Source organism: Somniosus microcephalus, chromosome 10 (genome assembly GCF_052327205.1).
Source record: "Somniosus microcephalus isolate GS21.2 chromosome 10, FLI_Smic_1.0, whole genome shotgun sequence".
Taxonomy (NCBI): Eukaryota; Metazoa; Chordata; class Chondrichthyes; order Squaliformes; family Somniosidae; genus Somniosus; species Somniosus microcephalus.
The window spans coordinates 112,543,718-112,564,172 of record NC_140996.1 but is presented as its reverse complement, the minus strand read 5'-3'; the positions used below and the strand labels follow the sequence as shown (position 1 = coordinate 112,564,172).

At 44.2% G+C, this 20,455-nt stretch overlaps 1 protein-coding gene across 6 annotated transcripts in view; it reads left to right on the top strand.

Moving 5' to 3' along the window:
• The window catches only part of cep126 (centrosomal protein 126), a 279,549-nt gene extending 262,943 nt beyond the window's left edge, over positions 1-16,606 (top strand). For 4 of the 6 annotated variants that reach the window (XM_085998712.1, XM_085998714.1, XM_085998711.1 and 1 more), the window contains one exon: positions 1,626-3,170. In XM_085998712.1, the coding sequence (XP_085854838.1) occupies positions 1,626-1,742 (117 nt within the window). In that variant the 3' untranslated portion in view covers positions 1,743-3,170. Of the gene's footprint in view, positions 1-1,625; positions 3,171-16,213 lie in introns of those variants that run through there. The other 2 variants (XR_015079720.1, XM_085998713.1) reach the window with 2 other exon arrangements.
• The last annotated feature ends 3,849 nt before the right edge of the window (positions 16,607-20,455 follow it).

Below are 20,455 nucleotides of genomic sequence, written 5' to 3'. Positions count from 1 at the left end.
CTTTTAGTAGTGCTAGCAAGGTATGATTTTGGGCCCCCTGCTGAGGCATGTAGCCAATCAATAGCGGAATTAGTGCTGGCTGCACGCTGCAATTATGTTAATCAGCAGGCAGCACAAAATTGGTGCACTGCCTACATCAGAACAATGGGCAGGATTTTCATTGGGCCATGGAGGCGGGATTGGAGGCGTGTGGGGGGTTAAAATCTCAAAATCGGGGGGCACGAACCCATCCCACCCCCAACCCGCCTCCATGCCAGTTTCAAAGGAGGCAAATAACCCGACCTGTGCTGGGAGGCGCCTCCCCGAGGCGGGAAGGGGATTAGTGCCAATTAACTGCCTGTTAACAGGTAGTTAACGGGCAGTTTTTAGCCTAATTCCTATTTTTATTCCTGAAGTGTGGGATTCCCGACGGCTCCAAACCACGCCAAGTTAGCGAGGCGGACCGTCGGGCTGAAGGGCTTGGAGGGTTCGAGATGTCCATTGTTCAGGTGAGTGATGGGTGCATGAGTGCACAGGTAAGTATGTTTGGTGTGTGTAAAGTGTTTAAAGAAGTTTTACTTACCTTTTCTTACCTTTACAGCCTTCCTTCCTTCAGGCCTCGGGAGTCCCTCATCTCACCGGCACAGAAAGCAGAATGGCCGCGAGCTGTCAAAAGTTGCAGCATTCAGCTTTCTGTTCTGGAGAGATCTCTAAATCAGCCTGAGAGGAAGGAATTAACTTGGAGTACAGATTGTCAGTGTTTGACAGCTTCAAAGAGCTGTCAAATGCTGATATTTCATCTGTCAAAAGCTCTTGACAGATGAAATGTCAATCAGTGACGTCACCTGTTGCCGGGTGGCCCTTAATTGGCCTGCTGAGCCCGCTGGTGAAAATCAAGTGAAAATCGAGTGGGTTGGCCACAACTCGATGGAGGCGGGACTACAACCCCGAAAGTTGTAGTCCCGCCTCCTACATGCCTCCAGTATCAAAATCCAGCCCAATGGGTCTAATTGCGCATCGCAATCCCCGCTCCCGTTTTCGGGGGCTATCAAATTTAGCCTCCCTAATGTCTGCACCTTGCTAGCTGCACCAGATGTTTTCTTTGATGGTTAACCAGATATTGAGTCAACTATAAATGGGGTTAGACCTGTTTTACCTATTGTAATGATGTTGGGAAGAGGAAACAGTAGTTGGGAGATGAGATGGATAGCAGAGCCTGTGAAAATTTTAGTTTGCCAGTACCTGTCCTTATTTTTCAATGCAGCATTTTGGTTGCTTAACTTTTTTAAAATTAGTATGCTCACCTCAGTGCAGCTGTAACAATTTTATCAGTTTCTATAATAAAACAAATAAAACATGGTGTTCAGTTATTTCATTTATAAAAATGATATATCATCAGTTTTTTCTTCAGAGAAAAGAACAAAACCACAAATATCAGCAGAACTCATTTTGGCCAGATCAGGCTTGCTATTTTCTCCTCTTTCCAATTTTTCCCTCTACTCTTAAAGGCATTGTATAATTTGTTTTTTGTTTTAATTATTTGCAGTGGTACTTTGCTTACATTATCATCCATCACATTCATGCACGTGAATGGTACAGTGATATTTCTAATTATGCAACATTCCTGGTAAAATATTTTCTTTTAGATCATACCAAATGATGTTTCTGGCTCAGGGTCCAGACCAGGGCAAGCCTTTTGTGGCACACAAAAACAGCGCAGCCTTGCTGCTGATAATCATGCACGGATTCAGAGAAAATACTGAAGAAACAAGAACAGCCGATGACCATGAGGAGCTAGGTCAAATTTATTACATAGTAACAGACTTTATTCTGAGGTGAAAACTTTTAAACCTATATCTAAAGTTTATAATGCTCTTTAATACAAAACCAATGTTTCTTTTAGAAAGTTATTATAAACATTATCTTACCTCAGTGACTGAAGATAGTAAAGTTTACCAACATTAGCTACCATGTTTCTCTGCATTTCCATAGAAAATATTTGTAAAAAGTGCCTGAAAAATCTGATTAATATGACAGTAAAATATTTTCCCTACATATAGTTCCTGGTGTGATTGTCATTGGATGATTGAACTAAGTGCAGATATCAAACACTACTTTTTGAGTGAAGGTGCAGTATCATATCCTGCATACACTCAAGAGTGTAAAAAGATACCGCGCATACACGGCCACTGCAGCAAATTTAAAGGGACTGCACGTGAAAAAAACATTAGAGGGAACATTGCTGACAAGTAATGCCAATTTAACCCCTACCTTTTGCTTACTGAAGCTATTGATGCCTTGCTGCAGTGAAGTTCGGTGGACGCAAGGTGCCTTCCTGTACCTCATCAATGTGGCCATTATTCATTTGCAAGCTTTGTTAGGGAGTTAGTTAGCACTGGCAGGTGAGTTACTTTGTGGGACCATTACAACTGAACCTTCACAGGTTCTCATCTGATGTCCAAACATGCACATTTACAGCAGAGATTGTTGAATAGCGATCAGGATTCGAAAGTGATGGTCCCTCTCTATTCAGGGACATGAAGGCCAATTGTAACACCATTGGGGAATGCAGAAATACTATTCTTAAAAAGAGAATTTTTTTACACTCCCATTGTAGGGTATTATTCTGCAATTTCAAATTAGTTAAGATACAGAAAACATCTATTTGAAACACATTACAATGCTAATTGTTCTGTGGGGAAGCAAATAATTGTTAATAATCATAGTTTTGGGAGACAGCAACCAGTTGTTGATCTCCTGATATTTTGGTAATGTTTTTCTCCTTGTAATTCATATATAATAAAAAGAATCACTGTTGAGGTTGGAAGCTAAATGAATCCTAAATATTTGTTGCAAAAAGGTGCAATATTTTTGGCTTCTAATTTGAACAAAGCACAAGCAAATTGCACAACATAACTGCATTGTTGTAAGTCAGTCTTTCTTTCTCTTTTCCCTCTGTTTCTGTCCCTCTCCCCTGTGTATCTCCTCTGTGTGTGTGTATCTCTCTCAATATAAAACTATCAAGAACTGCCATGCTTTATCTGTGGTCTCAATGGCTGTTCTCAGTAGTGGAGCTGAGATAGGTTCAAAAATCTGGTTTCCCCCCGTGATCAGAAGCATTAGGTTTTCAAAGTCTTTGGGCTGGAAATTCGTCTCGGGTGGTGGCACAAAACAGGCGGTATCGGATTGGCCGCCCGTTATACGCAGCGCCTGATATTCAGCTCTATGGACTGCAATAAAACTGAATATCTAGCGCTGCGTATAACGGGTGGCCGATCCAAAACTGCATGTTTTGCGCCACCGGCCGAGACGAATTTCTAGGCCATTGAGTATTGAACCACAATGGAATAATTATCTTGACTCATTAGCTAACAATTCTAGAGTTCTTGGCTAATGGGATGGTACAAGGAACCAGAATTCACTGTGTAACACTCTCAAACACTGTTTTAGTGGAACAGGCTTATGCACCTAACATGTGAATATGTGAATATAGTTTGATTTTCATAATGACAAACAAGTTAAATATATCCTTTAATATGCATTGAACAAAAAAGACTAGTATTTTATTAATGATGTAAACATTGTAATTTAATGTTGTACACTGTTGAAGTCACTGAAATGTACACTGGAGTAGTCATACAAATCAAATTTAAGTGTATGTGCATATTGAAATATGCAAGCTTGGATTTCTTTTATTGTTACTTTTTGATCCTTGCCACAGTGCTATGTATTGATCCTGCTTACAAAGTTTTGATGAAATTTGTTTTGTGATTGTGACCTTATACACTCTGGTATATTTAAGCTTGTAATATTTATGCTTTATTTGCTAAATTATACAAGCTCAGATAAAAATGTTAGTTGCTCCCTGATTGCTGTTTTATTTTTGACATTTTTTGTCATTATCTGTGACCTATTTCTCTTCTGTGACATTTAATCAAATTATGCAATTCCTTTTTGAAACTACATCCACAATATCCATCTAACTGTATCTCCTCTTATGTGTATTAGATGAGTGAAGTCCAGAGTAGGAAATCAAGTCCTAAATCAGTTATTTGTTGACCTGTTATTTTGACAGTAACATTACATAGCAGTTTATTGGAACTCTGTCACTTAGAAGAGTTGAGTTGCTTTAATATTATAACTCCATCCATAGACTACCCTTTGAAAGCATGTTACTCTAAAACCCCATCTTACATAAAACATTTGCTATTTTACCAGTTTTATGAAAAATGAGCAGACCTCAAGGTTCATTCCTTGCACTTTCTAATGAAAAGTTACCATTTATAAATGCATACATGTTTAGACTGAGATAACTGTTAGAAGCCAGATTTGTAATCTGTTGCATCTAAGCTATGATGGCATTCACAAATAATTTAAACAAATGCAGTAGTTAGATTTTTATTTTCATATAAGCTGGCTTTAAGTACTATGCTGAAAGACTAATAATGAGTTTGACTGTGTAGACTTAGCATGATAATTTCCTGTAGTAGACCTATTCCTCATCACCAAATGCAATCAAGCTGTTAAAGAAATATTTTCATCTGCCTTGTAAAAATGTTTGGTAGGTTTTAGCTGCAGACACTTTTGAATTTTCAACATTTGAAGTTTTCTCTTTTTATGTCCAGTTCTAAAACTAACACCCATTTGGTCTTCCATATTGTTGGTTCAACTCAAATCCCTGGCATCATCCTGGCGAAAAGCCCGGTAATTGCAGACCAGTTAGCCTGACATCATTAGTAGGAAAATGTCTAAAGACCATAATATGGAATAAAGTTGGTGAGCACTTAGAAAGATATGAGCTAACCAGGGACATTCAGCAGGGATTTTTAAAGGGTAGGTCATATTTGGTGAAGTTAATCAAATTCCTAAAGGCAATTATCAAATATATAGACAAAGAAGGGGGTGGATGCTGTATATTAGGACTTTCATAAAAGGTTTGATAAAGTTCCACTTTACTGATTGGTTGAAAAGATTAAGGGCTGTGGTATTATAGATAAAGTGGTGGCTTGGATAGAGGGATGGTTGAAGGATAGAAACCCATTGATTAAGCCACATTTGGACTGCCGTGTGCAGTTATAATGATGCACCACATTATAAGAAGGATAATGGAGCAATGGAAAAGGTGCAAGGCAGATTCACTGGGACAATATCAGGGATGAGAGGACAGAGTTATAATTGAGAAACTTGAAAAGCTAGTCTGTATTCAGTGATACAGGGAAGTTGATGGGGGATTTAATAGAAGGTTACAAAGTGTTTCAGAAAGTTAATAGTGAAAACTTATTTCCAGCGAGTGCTTCTGGCCACTTATTTATGGTGACTTATATTTTTGTTACATGAGATTTCTGGATGTTTTAGCGACGGGATTCAATTATTCCATCCATTTAACAAGTATAATGCATTTTTATTCCATGAGATTACAGGATTTTTATAGGAATTTTGAAGGTTATATTCTGCAATTCGTCTATTTTTCTGTGAAAACTTTTTTTTATTCATTCATGGGATATGGGCGTTGCTGGCAAGGCCAGCATTTATTGCCCATCAGTAATTGCCCTTGATAAGGTGGTGGTGAGCCGCCTTCTTGAACCGCTGCAGTACGTGTGGTGAAGGTACTCCCACAGTGCTGATAGGGAGGGAGTTCTAGGATTTTGACTCGGCGACGATCGAGGAACGGCGATATATTTTCAAGTCAGGATGGTGTGTAACTTGGAGGAGAACCTTTAGGTGATGGTGTTCCCATGCTTCTGCTGCCCTTGTAGATGGTGGAAAGGCTTTGGGGAGTAAGGAGGTGAGACACTCGCCACAGAATACCCAGCCTCTGACCTGCTCTTGCAGCCACAGTATTTATGTGGCTGGTCCAGTTAAGTTTCTGGTCAGTGGTTACCTCCAGGATGTTGATGGTGGGGGATTCGGTGATGGTAATGCCGTTGAATGTCATGGGGCGGTGGTTAGACTCTCGCTTGTTGGAGATAGTCATTGCCTGGCACTTGTGTGGCACAAATGTTACTTGCCACTTATCAGCCCAAGTCTGAATATCGTCCAGGTCTTGCTGCATGCGGGGAAGGACTGCTTCGTTTTCTCAGGAGTTGCGAATGGTACTGAACACTGTGCAGTCATCAGCAAACATCCCCACTTCTAACCTTATGATGGAGGGAAGGTCATTGATGAAGCAGCTGAAGATGGTTGGGTCTAGGACGCTACCCTGAGGAACTCCTGCAGCGATGTCCCAGAGCTGAGATGATTGACCTCCAACAACTACAATCATCTTTCTTTGTGCTAGGTATGACTCCAGACAATGGAGATAGAAACATAGAAGATAGGAGCAGGAGTAGGCCATTCGGCCCTTGAGCCTGCTCCGCCATTCAATGAGATCATGGCTGATCATCCAAATTCAGTACCCTGTTCCTGCCTTCTCTCCATATCCCTTGATCCCTTTAGCCTTAAGAAATATATCCAACTCCTTCTTGAATATATTTAATGAATTGGCCTCTACTGCCTTTGGTAGAGAATTCCACAGGTTCACCACTCTCTGGGTGAAGAAATTCCTCCTCATCTCTGCCCTAAATGGCTTACCCCTTATCCTTAGACTGTGACCCCTGGTTCTGGACTCCCCAACCATCGGGAACATCCTTCCAGCATCTAGTCTGTCTGGTCCTGTTAGAATTTTATACGTTTCGATGAGATCCCCTCTCATTCTTCTAAACTCCAGCGAGTACAAGCCCAATCGACCCAATCTCTCCTCATACGTCATTCCTGCCATCCCAGGTATCAGCCTGGTGAATCTTCGTTGCACTCCTTCCATGGCAAGAACATCCTTCCCCAGATAAGGCGAGCAAAATTACACACAATACTCAAGATGTGGTCTCACCAAGGCCCTGTACAACTGCAGCAAGACATCCATGTTCCTGTACTCAAACCCTCTCGCTACGAAGGCCAACATACCATTTGCCTTCTTAACCGCCTGCTGCACCTGCATGCTTACTTTAAGCGACTGGTGCACAAGGATGCCCAGGTCTCGTTGCACTACCCCTTCTCCCAATCTATTGCCATTCAGATAATAATCTGCCTTCCTGTTTTTGACACCAAAGTGGATAACCTCGCATTTATCCACATTATATTGCCTCTGCCATGCTTCTGCCCAATCACCCAACCTGTCCAAATCATACTGGAGTTTCTCGGCATCCTCCTCACAGCACACACACCCACCCAGCTTTGTGTCATCTGCAGACTTGGAGATATTACATCTAGTTCCCTCGTCCAGATCATTAATATATATTGTGAATAGCTGGGGTCCAAGGACCGATCCCTGCGGTACCCCACTAGTCACTGCCTGCCACTCAGAAAAAGAGCCGTTTATTCCAACTCTTTGCTTTCTGTCTGCCAACCAGTTCTCTATCCAAGTCAATACCTTGCCCCCAATCCCATGTGCCTTAATTTTACACGCTAATCTCTTATGCAGGACCTTATCGAAAGCCTTTTGAAAACCAAATACCACACATCCACTGGTTCTCCCTTATCTATTTTACCAGCTACATCCTCAAAAAATTCCAGTAGATTAGTCAAGCACGATTTACCTTTTGTAAATCCATGTTGACTTTGTCCGATCCTGTCACTTTTTTCCAAGTGATCTGCTATTACATCCTTTATAATGGACTCTAGCATTTTCCCCACTACCGATGTCAGGCTTACCGGTCTGTAATTCCCCGTTTTCTCTACCACCCTTTTTGAACAGTGGGGTAACATTAGCTACTCGCCAATCCATGGGTACTGTTCCAGAGTCTATCGAATTTTGGAAGATGACCAGCAATGCATCTACTATTTCTAGGGCCACTTCCTTAAGTACCCTAGGATGTAGATTATCAGCCCCTGGGGATTTATCGGCCCTCAATCCCATCAATTTCCCTAACACCATTTCCCTACAAATACTGATTTCTATCAGTTCCTCCCTTTCATTAGACCCTATGTTCCCCAACACCTTTGGGAGGTTATTTGTGTCCTCCTTTGTGAAGACAGAACCAAAGTATCTATGTATGTATTTAATTTGTCACCCATTTCTTTGTTCGCCATTATAAATTCCCCTGATTCTGACTGCAAGGGACCTACGCTTGACTTCACCAATCTTTTTCTCTTCACATATCTATAAGAGCTTTTACAGTCAGTTTTTATGTTCCTTGCAAGCTTACCCTCATACTCTATTTTCCCCCTCTTAATTAATCCCTTTGTCCTCTTGTTGAATCCTAAACTGCTCCCAATCCTCAGGTTTACTGCTATTTCTGGCCAATTTATATGTCCTATCCTTCAATCTTATGCTATCCCTAAGTTCCCTTGTTAGCCACGGTTGAGTCACCTTTTTTGTTTTATTTTTATGCCAAACTGGGATGAACAAATTCTGTAGTTCATCCATGCGATCTTTGAATGTTTGCCATTGCCCATCCACCGTCAACCCTTTGAGTGACATTCCCCAATCAATCCTACCCAACTCGCACCTCATACCATCGTAGTTTCCTTTATTTAAATTCAGGACCCTAGTCTCTGAGTCAACTATTTCACTCTCCATCTTAATGAAGAATTCTATCATACTATGATCGCTCTGACCCAAGGGGGCCTCGCACAACAAGATTGCTAATTAATCCTTTCTCATTACATAATACCCAGTCTAAGATGGCCTGATCTCTAGTTGGTTCCTCGACATATTGGTCCAGGAAACCATCCCGTATACACTCCAGGAATTCCTCCTCCACAGTATTGTTACTAATTTGGTTAGCCCAATCTATATGTAGATTAAAGTCACCCATGATAACTGCTGTGCCCTTATTGCACGCGTCTCTAATTTCCCATTTAATGCCATCCCCGACCTCCGCATTACTGTTTGGAGGTCTATATACCACTCCCACTAACGTTTTCTGCCCCTTGGTATTTCTCAGCTCTACCCATACAGCTTCCACATCATCAGAGCTAATATCCTTCCTTTCAATTGTGTTAATCCCCTCTTTAACCAGCAATGCTACCCCGCCTCCTTTTCCTTTATGCCTATCTTTCCTGAATATTGAGTACCCCTGGATGTTGAGTTCCCAGCCTTGGCCACCCTGGAGCCATGCTTCCGTAATCCCAATCATATCATATTCGTTTACCTTTATTTGCGCAGCTAATTCATCCACCTTATTACGGATGCTCCTCGCATTAAGACACAAAGCCTTCAGGCTTGTTTTTTTAACGCTCTTAGATCTTTTAGAATTATTATTTACTGTGGCCATGTTTGATTTAAACCCTTGATTTCTCTGCCTGCCACTTTTGTTTTTCTCCTTCCTGTCTTTTGCTTTTATCCTTGTTTCCCTTTCCTCTGTCTTCCCGCTCAGGTTCCCAACCCCCTGCCATTTTAGTTTAAACCCTCCCCCAGAGCATTAGCAAACACTCCCCCTAGGACATCGGTCCCGGCCCTGCCCAGGTGCAAACTGTCCATTTTGTACTGGTCCCACCTTCCCCAGAAATGGTTCCAATATCCCAGGAATTTGAATCCCTCCCCCTTGCACCATTCCTCTAGCCACGTATTCATCTGAAATATCTTTCTATTTCTACTCTGACTAGCACATGGCACTGGTAGCAATCCTGAGATTACTACCTTTTAGGTCCTATTTTTTAATTTACCTCCTAACTCCCTATATTCAGCTTTTAGGACCTCATCCCGGTTTTTACCTATCTCATTGGTACCTATATGCACCACGACAACTGGCTGTTCACCCTCCCCTTGCAAAATGTTCTGCAGCCACTCTGAGAAATCCTTGACCCTTGCACCAGGGAGGCAACACACCATCCTGGAGTCTCGTTTGCGGCCGCAGAAATGCCTATCTATTCCCCTTACAATAGAATCCCCTATTACTATAACTCTACTCCTCTTTTTCCTCCCGTCCTGTGCAGCAGAACCACCCCTGGTGCCAGGAAGTTGGCTGCTGCTGCCTTCCCCTGGTAAGCTACCCCCCCCAATCAGTATCCAAAGTGGTATATCTGTTTGAGAGGCGGATGGCCACAGGGGACCCCTGCACTACCTGCCTGCGCCTACTACTCTGCCTGTTGGTCAACCGTTCCCTTTCTGCCTGTAGAAACGGGGGAGGGGGGTACTGGAGTTATTGTCTCTGGCCAGTCAGAAGTATCTGAGCTGCTCCAGAGCCCCGTGTGGTTTCAAATCGCTCCCCTTTTCTGCTTCTGACCGCCGGACTTATTTCAGTAGCGATGTAGACAAAACGAGACTCGTGGTTGGATGCAAAGAAGACCAGTATTTATTGAAATAAAGAATAAATTGAAAATAATGAAAATACAGCACTCTTACTTAATACAGCACACCTTTGCTTAATACAGCACACCTTTGCTTAATACAGCACACCTCTGCTTAATTTTACTCAATACAGCACACTTTTGCTTAATGGGAGGAGAAACGGACACATCGAGGGAAAATTGACTAAAATTACAATTTAACAAAATTCCCCTTTTAATTCCCACCCCTAATACCTATCTAGGTTTTTTGTAAAGGGCCAGAAAGTTCATGCTCACCAGTAAATGCCTGTTCCGTGCCCCTGCGGTCTATCTTGGATTCTTCACCGCCCCGAAGTAGAGGTACCCCAGTAATTCAAAAGTAACTGCTGGTATTCCACTTCTTTGGGGGGGCTGTTGAGCTGTTCCTCTGGCAAGCAGGGCACGGAGGCAAGGTGACAGAGAGAGAGAGAATGGCTTCCTGAGGGGCTATCTTTACACCCCATTGGGAGCCGTAATCTTCGCGCCCAAATCTGGATGTATCTGGGCTATACAAAATGGATCGCTCTGTTCCCATTGACTGTAATGGGTTTGAATGGGTTTTCCCATTCATTTGACTGGTTTTCGACCAGTTTGAAATGTCCCAACTGATTTCTCAAATGTTCAGTCAACAGTACTCAAGTGCCTTGTAAACAAACCATTGTCCTGCGGTCGCAGTCCAACCGCAATTGATTGACAGATTTAAGTACTTAAGCCTTTGAGTCAACATTGTAGAGAGTTCTGTAAACAAACAACCTTTGTCCTGTGGGTGAAACTTCCTAAACTGCAGTTGATTGACAGTTTCAAGTACTTCAACAGTCGCACAGGCTGGTGTTTTTTTCAAATCCTTTGTCAGCCCATGATTGAAGATATATAAGCAGGCTGTCTTTGTCTTCTGCCACGAGGCCTGACAGCCATTTTGATACCCTGGGTTTTTAAGGTATATTCCACCCAGGTTTTCTTTAATCAAAAATAATCTTCGGGGCTGTAAAAATTTTCCAAAATTCTTGCGAACCTTACAGTCCCCTATCAGATACTAAAACTTGCTTGTAGTATCCTGTTCAAAGGTGAGCAATAATTTCTGACCCTCCACAAACAACCTTCCCTTATACTTATCTATATCTATCTTTGATCCCCCGACACCTCCATCCCCCTTACCCAGAGAGAATCGCAGTACACGGTAGGCATCTATCGACAGAAAAACATGATTAGTTACAATAATTCAAGCATTGAGGGGTCCAATGCCCCTGCACCACTTGTGACATAGTTTTAACATGATACAACATCTTTAATGGGATTACCACCAAGCCAAAACATATCTGTTAAAAATACAAACAGAAGAAAATGAGCTTCCTTTTCCTTTTTTTTTATAATGCAATTGCCTGACACTTTAATAAATGGCACCATTCTTCAGCCATAAATGTATTGCAAATTTCCACAATCTGCAAACACAACAATTCACAGGCATATGCAAATTTTCAATTGACTCTAAACAAGTAGTACAATCTCACAGTTAGGAACTAAATTCACATGTTATTTCCTTTGGAGTTGGGACCAGTACATAATACAAAATATGAAATAATTAACAAGCTTTTGTAAACTCTTAATCTTAATCTGGGTTTCCAATAACAGTTTAAATGCTGTGGACATCTGCCTCCTGTAGACCCCTCCCTTCGTGGGCTAGGGGTGCTGCCTTCCCCGAGCATCCAAAGACACGATGGTCCTCTGTACCTTCCGAAACTCTGAAAAAGACTAAAAAAAAATACATCTAGCCAGGTTCCCTGGCTCGGGGGAATGTGATCGGGTCCCGCGACCTCAACTCACATAGACAACACTCTGGAACGGTACCATGCTTAAAATGTATACTCTAATAATTAACACTACCAAATTGCAATATAAAATTAAAGTTGACACGTTCTAACTTAATCCTCTATACACGTTACTTGAACAAAGCTATATACTAGCGCCGCCCGTCACCGGGCGGCCAGCCTAATCCCTGTTTGGGCTGCCACAGGCTGCTCCCTGCGGCGTGGCTGGATTGATCCCAACTTCTGGTCCCTCGCAGCTTATGGCTGCTGGTTGGGGACCTCTGTCTTTTGGCTTCTCCCTGACTCGGGAGCCCGCCCTATTCCACTGGAAAGTGGGTGACCATAACTTCTTAGGCTGGGGTACCTGAAGGGACCTCCTAGGGAGTGTCGCTGACGGGGCTAACCTGGCGAGCAGACCCTTAGCTCGGGTCACAGTCCTTGCTGTCTGGGGACCTTCTCCCTCGGGTCCCTCCCTTCCCAAACCTGGGCTGGGGGCAGGCAATCCCTTGCCACCGGCTACAGGTGGCTGAGAGTCTTCCCCTTCAGGTCTAAAACCTGGTTCAGGCTCCTCCCCGGAGTCCCACAAGAGAGGGGGAATCGCTCGGGCCAAGTGCTGGGGAACTTCTCCTCTCACGCACGCGACTGCGCCTGCGTGTGCAGTCTGTGTGAGTGTACGCGCTGCAGGCTGAGGATTTCTATTCTCAGGTTCAATCCCAGCTGCCCATTTCCCTGCCTCCAGCTTAAACAACCTGCATTGTTTAACATAACTGGCAGTCTACTAGTAACCCTGTTCTAAATCCTTTTCCCTTACCAGGGCGGCCTTAAAGGCGGAATCTTGGGCTTGGACCTGCTTTTGGTCTGGGGCCAAATCTATCCACTGTGTGCCTCCCTTGTCCTGGATTGCTGCTACCGGGCCTGCTCTACAGGGGTCCCAGAACTCTCCTTCCCTGTCCCCCTGCTTAAACAACTTACACTGGTCATGAATGGCTCCTCCCCTAACACAAGCCACAGCGCCTGCCTGTACAGCCTGTGAGCTTGTACCCGCTGCGGGCTGAGGATTTCTGACCTCAGGTTCAATCCCAGCTGCCCGTTTCCCTGCCTCCAGCTTAAACAACCTGCATTGTTTAATATAACTGGCAGCCTGCCAGTAACCCTGTTCTAAACCCTTTTCCCTTACCAGGGCGGCCTTAAAGGCGGAATCTTGGGCTTGGACCTGCTTTTGGTCCGGGGCCAAAACTATCCCCTGTGTGCCACCCTTGTCCCGGATTGCTGCTACCGGGCCTGCTCCACAGGGGTCCCAGAACTCTCCTTCCCTGTTCCCCTGCTTAAACAACTTACACTGGTCATGAATGGCTCCTCCCCTAACACAAGCCACAGCGACTGCCTGTGCAGCCTGTGAGCTTGTACCTGCTGTGGGCTGAGGATTTCTGACCTCAGGTTCCATCCCAGCTGCCCGTTTCCCTGTGGGTCCCATTAAGCTAAATGGGACCTTGTTAGACCGGGGTGAATTGGTCAGGTCTTCCGAGTGGACCACCGTGCTGGAAGCTCCAGTGTCCACTGAATATCTCCCCTGCACCGTCTTCACCCCCATCTTATCATAGGGCCTGCTCCCCTCAGCATTTTCGCGGGGACACAGTTCGACAGGCTGTGCTGGCTCTAGTCATTGCTGGGAGTGGGATGGGGCAGACGGGGTCAAAGCACCGGTGGTGGCTGCTACTCTCCCCTGGCTAGTCAGAAGAGACCGTAGGGACTGTAAAAGTGACTCGATCGCAGCGGCAGGGATATCTGGCCCTGCCTTTGGGGCTGTGGGATCCTTTCCCTTGTTATCCTTCCAGGGATTCTTACAGTCTTTTCTCCAGTGGCCGTCTTTCCCGCACCCATAACAATTTAACCTAGGCTGGGAGGGACGGTTCCCCTCCTGGTGCCACTCTTTCTTACTCTGGCTCCCAGGTTTAACCTCATGGACTTTTCCTTTGGGTTGGGGCGCCTCAATACACCTCATGTTTCTAAAGGCTACTGTGAGCCGGCGGATCACCGCTTCTTCGGTGGTCTGGGGGTTTCGGGGGTCAAACCAAGCCGCGACCTGGGCTTGGATTTGGAGTAGGCTGTTTGTCATAAGACAACGGAGCCAGTGAGTCAATTGGACTGGGTTCAGTGCTGCCCGCCCAGGCATTCCCGGGCATGCGCTCCGGTAGACTGGCCACAGCCTGTCTGCGAACGCCTGCGGGGACTCCCCTGGGAGCTGCACCGTTCTTTCTACCCGGGCAAACGGACTACCATCATTGAGTCCCATGGGCTCCAATATCTCATTCTTCAGATCCTCATAATCCTTCTGCCCCCTTTTGCAGTCGCCAGATAGGGCCTGGAGGAGATCACCTCCCAGGGAAAACAGCAGCATTTTTGCTTGCTCTGCGTCATCACAGTCATTAACACAAGCTGCCTGTTCTATCTCCCTGAAGTGCAATGAGGGGTCTCCCTTTTTAGTGAGTTTGGGGATGTAGCTAACCATGCCCCTGAGCTGGTGGGTGCCATATGGCACCACAAACTGATTCTGGATGGCCCCTGGGTCATCTTCATCAACGGGCGGACCGTAGCTCCGTTGTCGGAGGGGGTACACTGGCCCTAGTCCCGGCCTATCTAGCGGGGCCTGCTGTGCTTCCTCTACCACCTCATCCTCCACCCCCCTTTGCTGCCAGAGCTCCTGAAAGCTCGGAGCTGTGGGTGGCGGCCGTGGGGCCTCTGATTCCCTGACCAACCTTGTTCTGGGTGTTGCCTGTGGGACGGTTCTATTTGGGTTGCCGGTAAAGTCCGACTGACCTGCCTTCGGGCTGATAAGACATATCATCCCCTTTGCCCTCTTTAAAGCCATATTCAAGCTTACTATCTCTTCCCTACAGGGGCCATGATCTGCTTCCTCAAACCCTTGGTCACAGGCCAGCTTATACGCTGCCTTTACCTCCCTAACATTTTCCTCCTGCTCTTTTACTTCTTGTATGAGGCGGGCGTTCTCCTCCCGCACCCTCATCTCATTGCTCTTGGCCTCTGCAACTAGGTACTTCAGGTACTCTAATTCGTACCTCGTGTGGCTTTTGCCCTCACTAAACTGGACCACCAGGCACTCTATCTTGGTCTGGTATTCTTCAATCTCCCTTTCCTTATCCCAACTCTCTGCTTTAACTTCCCTAAGCCGGGGGGGGGTGGGGTACTGGGGTTATTGTCTCTAGCCAGTCAGAAGTATCTGAGCTGCTCCAGAGCCCCGTGCGGTTTTGAATCGCTCCCCTTTTCTGGTTCTGACCGCCGGGCTTATTTCAGTACTGATGTAGACAAAACGAGACTCGTGGTTGGATGCAAAGAAGACCAGTATTTATTGAAATAAAGAATAAATTGAAAATAATGAAAATACAGCACTCTTTTACTCAATACAGCACACTTTTGCTTAATGGGAGGGGAAATGGACACATCGAGGGAAAATTGACTAAAATTACAATTTAACAAAATTCCCCTATTAATTCCCACCCCTAATACCTATCAAGGTTGCCTTGTAAAGGGCCAGAAAGTTGTATGCTCACCAGTAAACGCCTGCTCCGTGCCCCTGCGGTCTGTCTTGGATTCTTCACCACCCCGAAGTAGAGGTACCCCAGTAATTCAAAAGTAACTGCTGGTATTCCACTTCTTTGGGCGAGCTGTTGAGCTGTTCCTCTGGCAAGCAGGGCACGGAGGCAAGGCGGCAGAGAGAGAGAGAATGGCTTCCTGAGGGGCTATCTTTATACCCCATTGGGAGCCGTAATCTTCGCACCCAAATCTGGATGTATCTGGGCTATACAAAAGTGATCGATCTGTCCCCATTGACTGTAATGGGTTTGAATGTGTTTTCCCATTCATTTGACTGGTTTTCGACCAGTTTGAAATGTCCCAACTAATTTCTCAAATGTTCAGTCAACAGTACTCAAGTGCTTTGTAAACAAACCATTGTCCTGCGGTCGCAGTCCAACCGCAATTGATTGACAGATTTAAGTACTTAAGCCTTTGAGTCAACTGAAGTAAGATTAAAATTGAGCGTAACAGGGCACGTTTAATAGAACGCAATTGCGGACACAGAATGTGTAAAGATGAAATGTACTAATTATTCGTATGTTTAATTGCAGAAATGACCATACCAGTTTAGAGAGATGAAACTGACAAAAAGAGACACTGACATAACCCTTTCCTGGAAAACGAAACTTAGTAGTGGCCAGGAGAGGAATGACTTGTTTCTCAGAAATCACATGTCCTGGATGACTCATTTCCAAGAAATCAGAGGGTCTACAGGCCCCTTCAGTGAAAAGTGAAACTTATCCTATAGGCTATTTTGTATAAGTTAGACACACCTAGTTAGTGATTAATGTATAGACTTTTAAATCGATTGGACCTCTGGAGTAGGAGGTCTTGGAAAATGTGTATAACTGTGTGAATCTCAAGAGGTTCGGTGGAGTTGGAGCCTTGTGTGGGGATGCAAGAGCATTATCTCCCCAGGCCTGAATAAACCATTTTGACTTCAATTATTGGGTCTGTCTTTCTTACAACAAGCCAGTGACGTCGACCATGTATATCACTTGGTCCGCACTTTGGGGGCTTACATCAATTGGCGACGAGGATGGGATGCGCGATCTGAACAAGACTCTCGGACAGTGTTAACCTAAGATGGGTGAGTATGTTTTAATTACCACCTGTAAAATTAGAGGTTAATCGCTGGCAAGACGTTAAGTCAGAATCGACGTATAAAAGAACTATAAAAAGAAAGACACCTTTAATTGAAGGCGGTTAAAAAGTAAACCTCAGTTAGGGGCAAGGCGTTCCCTAAAAGCCGTGAGGCGGTGAAACCTCAGTTAGGGGCAGGTTGTTCCCTAAACAATTGAATGAATGGGTGCACTGTGGTGAGTGAATGAAATAAAACCCCTACAGTCACAAAGAGGTTAAAACTCAAAACCTCGGGACTAAAGGGTTGGTGTGTTTACCGAAACAGAGTGATTGACAGGAAGTGAGCAATTAATCAGAGTAACGCTATAGGGGCGAGCAACGTAGTGTATAAACCTAATTTACCAATACTGTGAATTACGCATTAAACGTAGCAGTTAGTTATGACTAAGAGGGTGGAAGAAGAATCCTCGAGGGACCTGGATTCTATAACCCGACTCCTGGAAAATAAAAAAAAAACAGTGCAGAGAGCCAACGGCTTGGTGGGGAGGAGCTAAAGATAAAGAGGCAACAGATAATGTATGGAATTGAAACAGAAGGGAGAGATAAAGAAGGAAAAAGATCTCATTTGCAGGTGAACCAATTTGAAACCCCAGCAAGAAAAAAAAAGAAACAAACAGGGATTTGGAAACTAGGGAAAGCTGTTGAGTCACAGATTTAAAAAGGAAGGAAAAGATAAACTTAAAGCTTTACCAACATGGAAGTTATTAGCATCTGTACCAAGACAAGTAAAACAAGAGATTTGCTGAGTGAAAGGAACCTTAGACATATGCTGGAATTACAGTTTGTATAAAAATGTGAGTGTGGATGTTTTCCTGATTAGGAATGTTTAAGAGGTTACAATATTCCTTTGTCTGAAAATCTGTCCGTTAAGAAAAAGAAATGTCTGCTGTGTGTTGTAGCTCCACCCACTTCTCTGTGTTAAAGAAAAAGCATTTAACCCTTTTGTCTTGTCTGGGATTTTGGAAGTTTAAGAATGTGCAAATAAGATTGTGCCCTCAGAATGAAAAAACCTATTACAATTTAAGTTAAGCTGGAGTGTAAAAACTGAGAAGAGCAACAAAAAGTTTGTTTAACGAGAGATTAAGTTTCAGTCTAAGATCTAACCTTGGAGTTATGAGGTAAATTAACCTATTAAAACCAGACTTTCATTGTGGCCACAGTGAAATTCTGGTTGATGTAAATTGGTGTAGTCCGAATTGAATAAGATAACTCCACTCCGCAAGAATATCCGATAGTGGCAGGTCCCTCTACAATATTTAATTGACTATGGTACTGGAAGCCTTATAGAAGGTGGGACTAGAGTTAAACCTTAGAAAGGTACAGGTAGGGAAGGATGAAGTAATCTACCTAGGATACATAGTAATACAAGGGAAGAGACAAATACCCAAAGACGGAAAGGTGGGTTAATAAAGAACAGTACCTTGAGAGCCAGGGGATAAGTAATCAGAATCAGTGTGACGTGTGGCCATTAAAGGAAGCAGATTAAAGACTTAGGGCTCCTTGATCGGGGGGTTGTGATTCTGTAATAGGGAGGATTTAAGGGAAAATGTCCAGTAATATGAATAAGTTGGGGCTAGCAGGGGATCCTTTTAAAGCCTATAGCAGACGTAGAGCAAATGAGATTCCGGCAGCATGTGCCAACAGACTGTGGCCCACATGGGAGGAGCATTAGGACCCAGAGTGTTGAGTCTGTGTGTCCCAGTTATGCTTATTATAAATCACTGGACACAGACAACAAGAATAACTTTAACAGGTCTTTACTATTCGGAGGTCAGGGCTGAACTGCCCAGCAAATCACTACACAACGTTTATATACCGGTGTGGTCACCACCGGTATTACAGTATACAGCAGCCAAGAGAAAGTAGTACATCTCTTAAGGTAGTTCTCTTAAGGTGGAACAGGTTACATACACCACAATCCTCCCTTTTTAGCTTAACAGTGTATATCCCCATTTAACATAACATAATAACATATATATATATATATATATATATATATATACACAACTTCATGCAAAACAGTTCAAAGATTCAGTCTCTGAGGAGGCCTCCTGATCCGAGTTGGATAACGCCTTTCAGGGGTCTCTGATTCTCGTTGCTGGGGTGACTCATCTAGTTGCTCTCTTATGGATTGGACATCATCATCAGGTATATTCACTTCTGAGGTAGATGCTTCAGGTTCACTAACTTCTTCCACGGTTGTCTCTGCTGTAACCATGGGTTCGACCCTTGTTCTCGATTCTACCAGTTGGTCAGCATGACGTCGTATTACATTTTCACCAATATCTACCGTGTACATCAGGGGTCCTTGTCTGGCCCGAATTGTTCCAGATTGCCATTTCTCATTTTTATAGTCCCGGGCTAACACTGGTTGTCCTATTTCGAAACTCCAAGTGGTCTTGTTATTTATATGCTGGAACTGTTTGTTTTCGACTTCCCTCCGCACATTTGGTTTTAACAAGTCCAACCTGGACCGCAACCTCCTGTTATAGAACATCATGGCAGGACTTTGGTTTGTCACTGCATGAGTGGCGTTTCGATATGCCAGTAGGAAATTGTCCACCTTGTGTTGTAGTGGAATCTGATCTTCCCTCATGGCCTTTATTGCTTTTTTGAACGTTTGTACAAATCTCTCGGCCAACCCGTTTGTAGCCGGATGATATGGGGCAGAGGTATAATGTTTCACCCCATTCTTCTTCGTGAATTTCTGGAATTCTTCTGACACGAACTGCGGTCCGTTGTCTGAACATATTTGTTCTGGCAATCCATTTCTTGCAAATATCGTTCTTAGCACCGCGATCGTCTTTTCCGAGGTAGTGGTAGTCATCTTAATCACTTCTGGCCATTTAGAATGTGCGTCCACCGCAATTAAAAACATGGAGTCCATGAATGGACCAGCAAAGTCAATATGTACACGTTGCCATGGGGTTGAAGGCCATCCCCATGGATGCAGCGGTGCAAACGGAGGTGCATTTTGAACTTTTTGGCACCCTGAGCAGCTTTTCGTCAGATCCTCTATCTGTTGGTCGATACCCGGTCACCACACATAAGCCCTAGCAAGGCTTTTCATCTTGACTCCCCCCAGATGACCTTCATGCAGTTCCTTTAGAACTCTCTCTCTTAACTTAGGAGGAATAATCACCTTTGTTCCATACATCAATGTTCCTTGACAGACGGACAGCTGTTCTCGTCTTGCTGAGAATGCCGGTAACAGTGGATCACCATGTGCTGGCCATCCCTTCACTGTCAATTCGTAGACCCGGGACAGTGTCGGGTCGTTCCTGGTTTCTCTTTCAATACTTGCATTGGTGACTGGTAAACATTCGATGATGGTCGAGTGAAATAACTCAACAGGGTCAACCGTCGGTGCCTCCTCCGCTGTAGGTAGTGGCAGGCGCGACAGCCCATCAGCATTACCATGCTGCTTTGTACCTTTGAATTCAATCTGATATTGATGTGCCCCTAGGAAAAGGGACCATCTCTGGAGCCTCTGTGCTGTCATCATCGAAACACCCTTCTTAGGGTTAAAAATGGATACCAACGGCTGGTGGTCTGTCAGTAGCGTAAACTTTTGGCCCTGCAGGTAATGATTAAACTTCTTTACTCCCCACACAAGGCTGAGAGCCTCCCTATCTATCTGAGCATAGTTG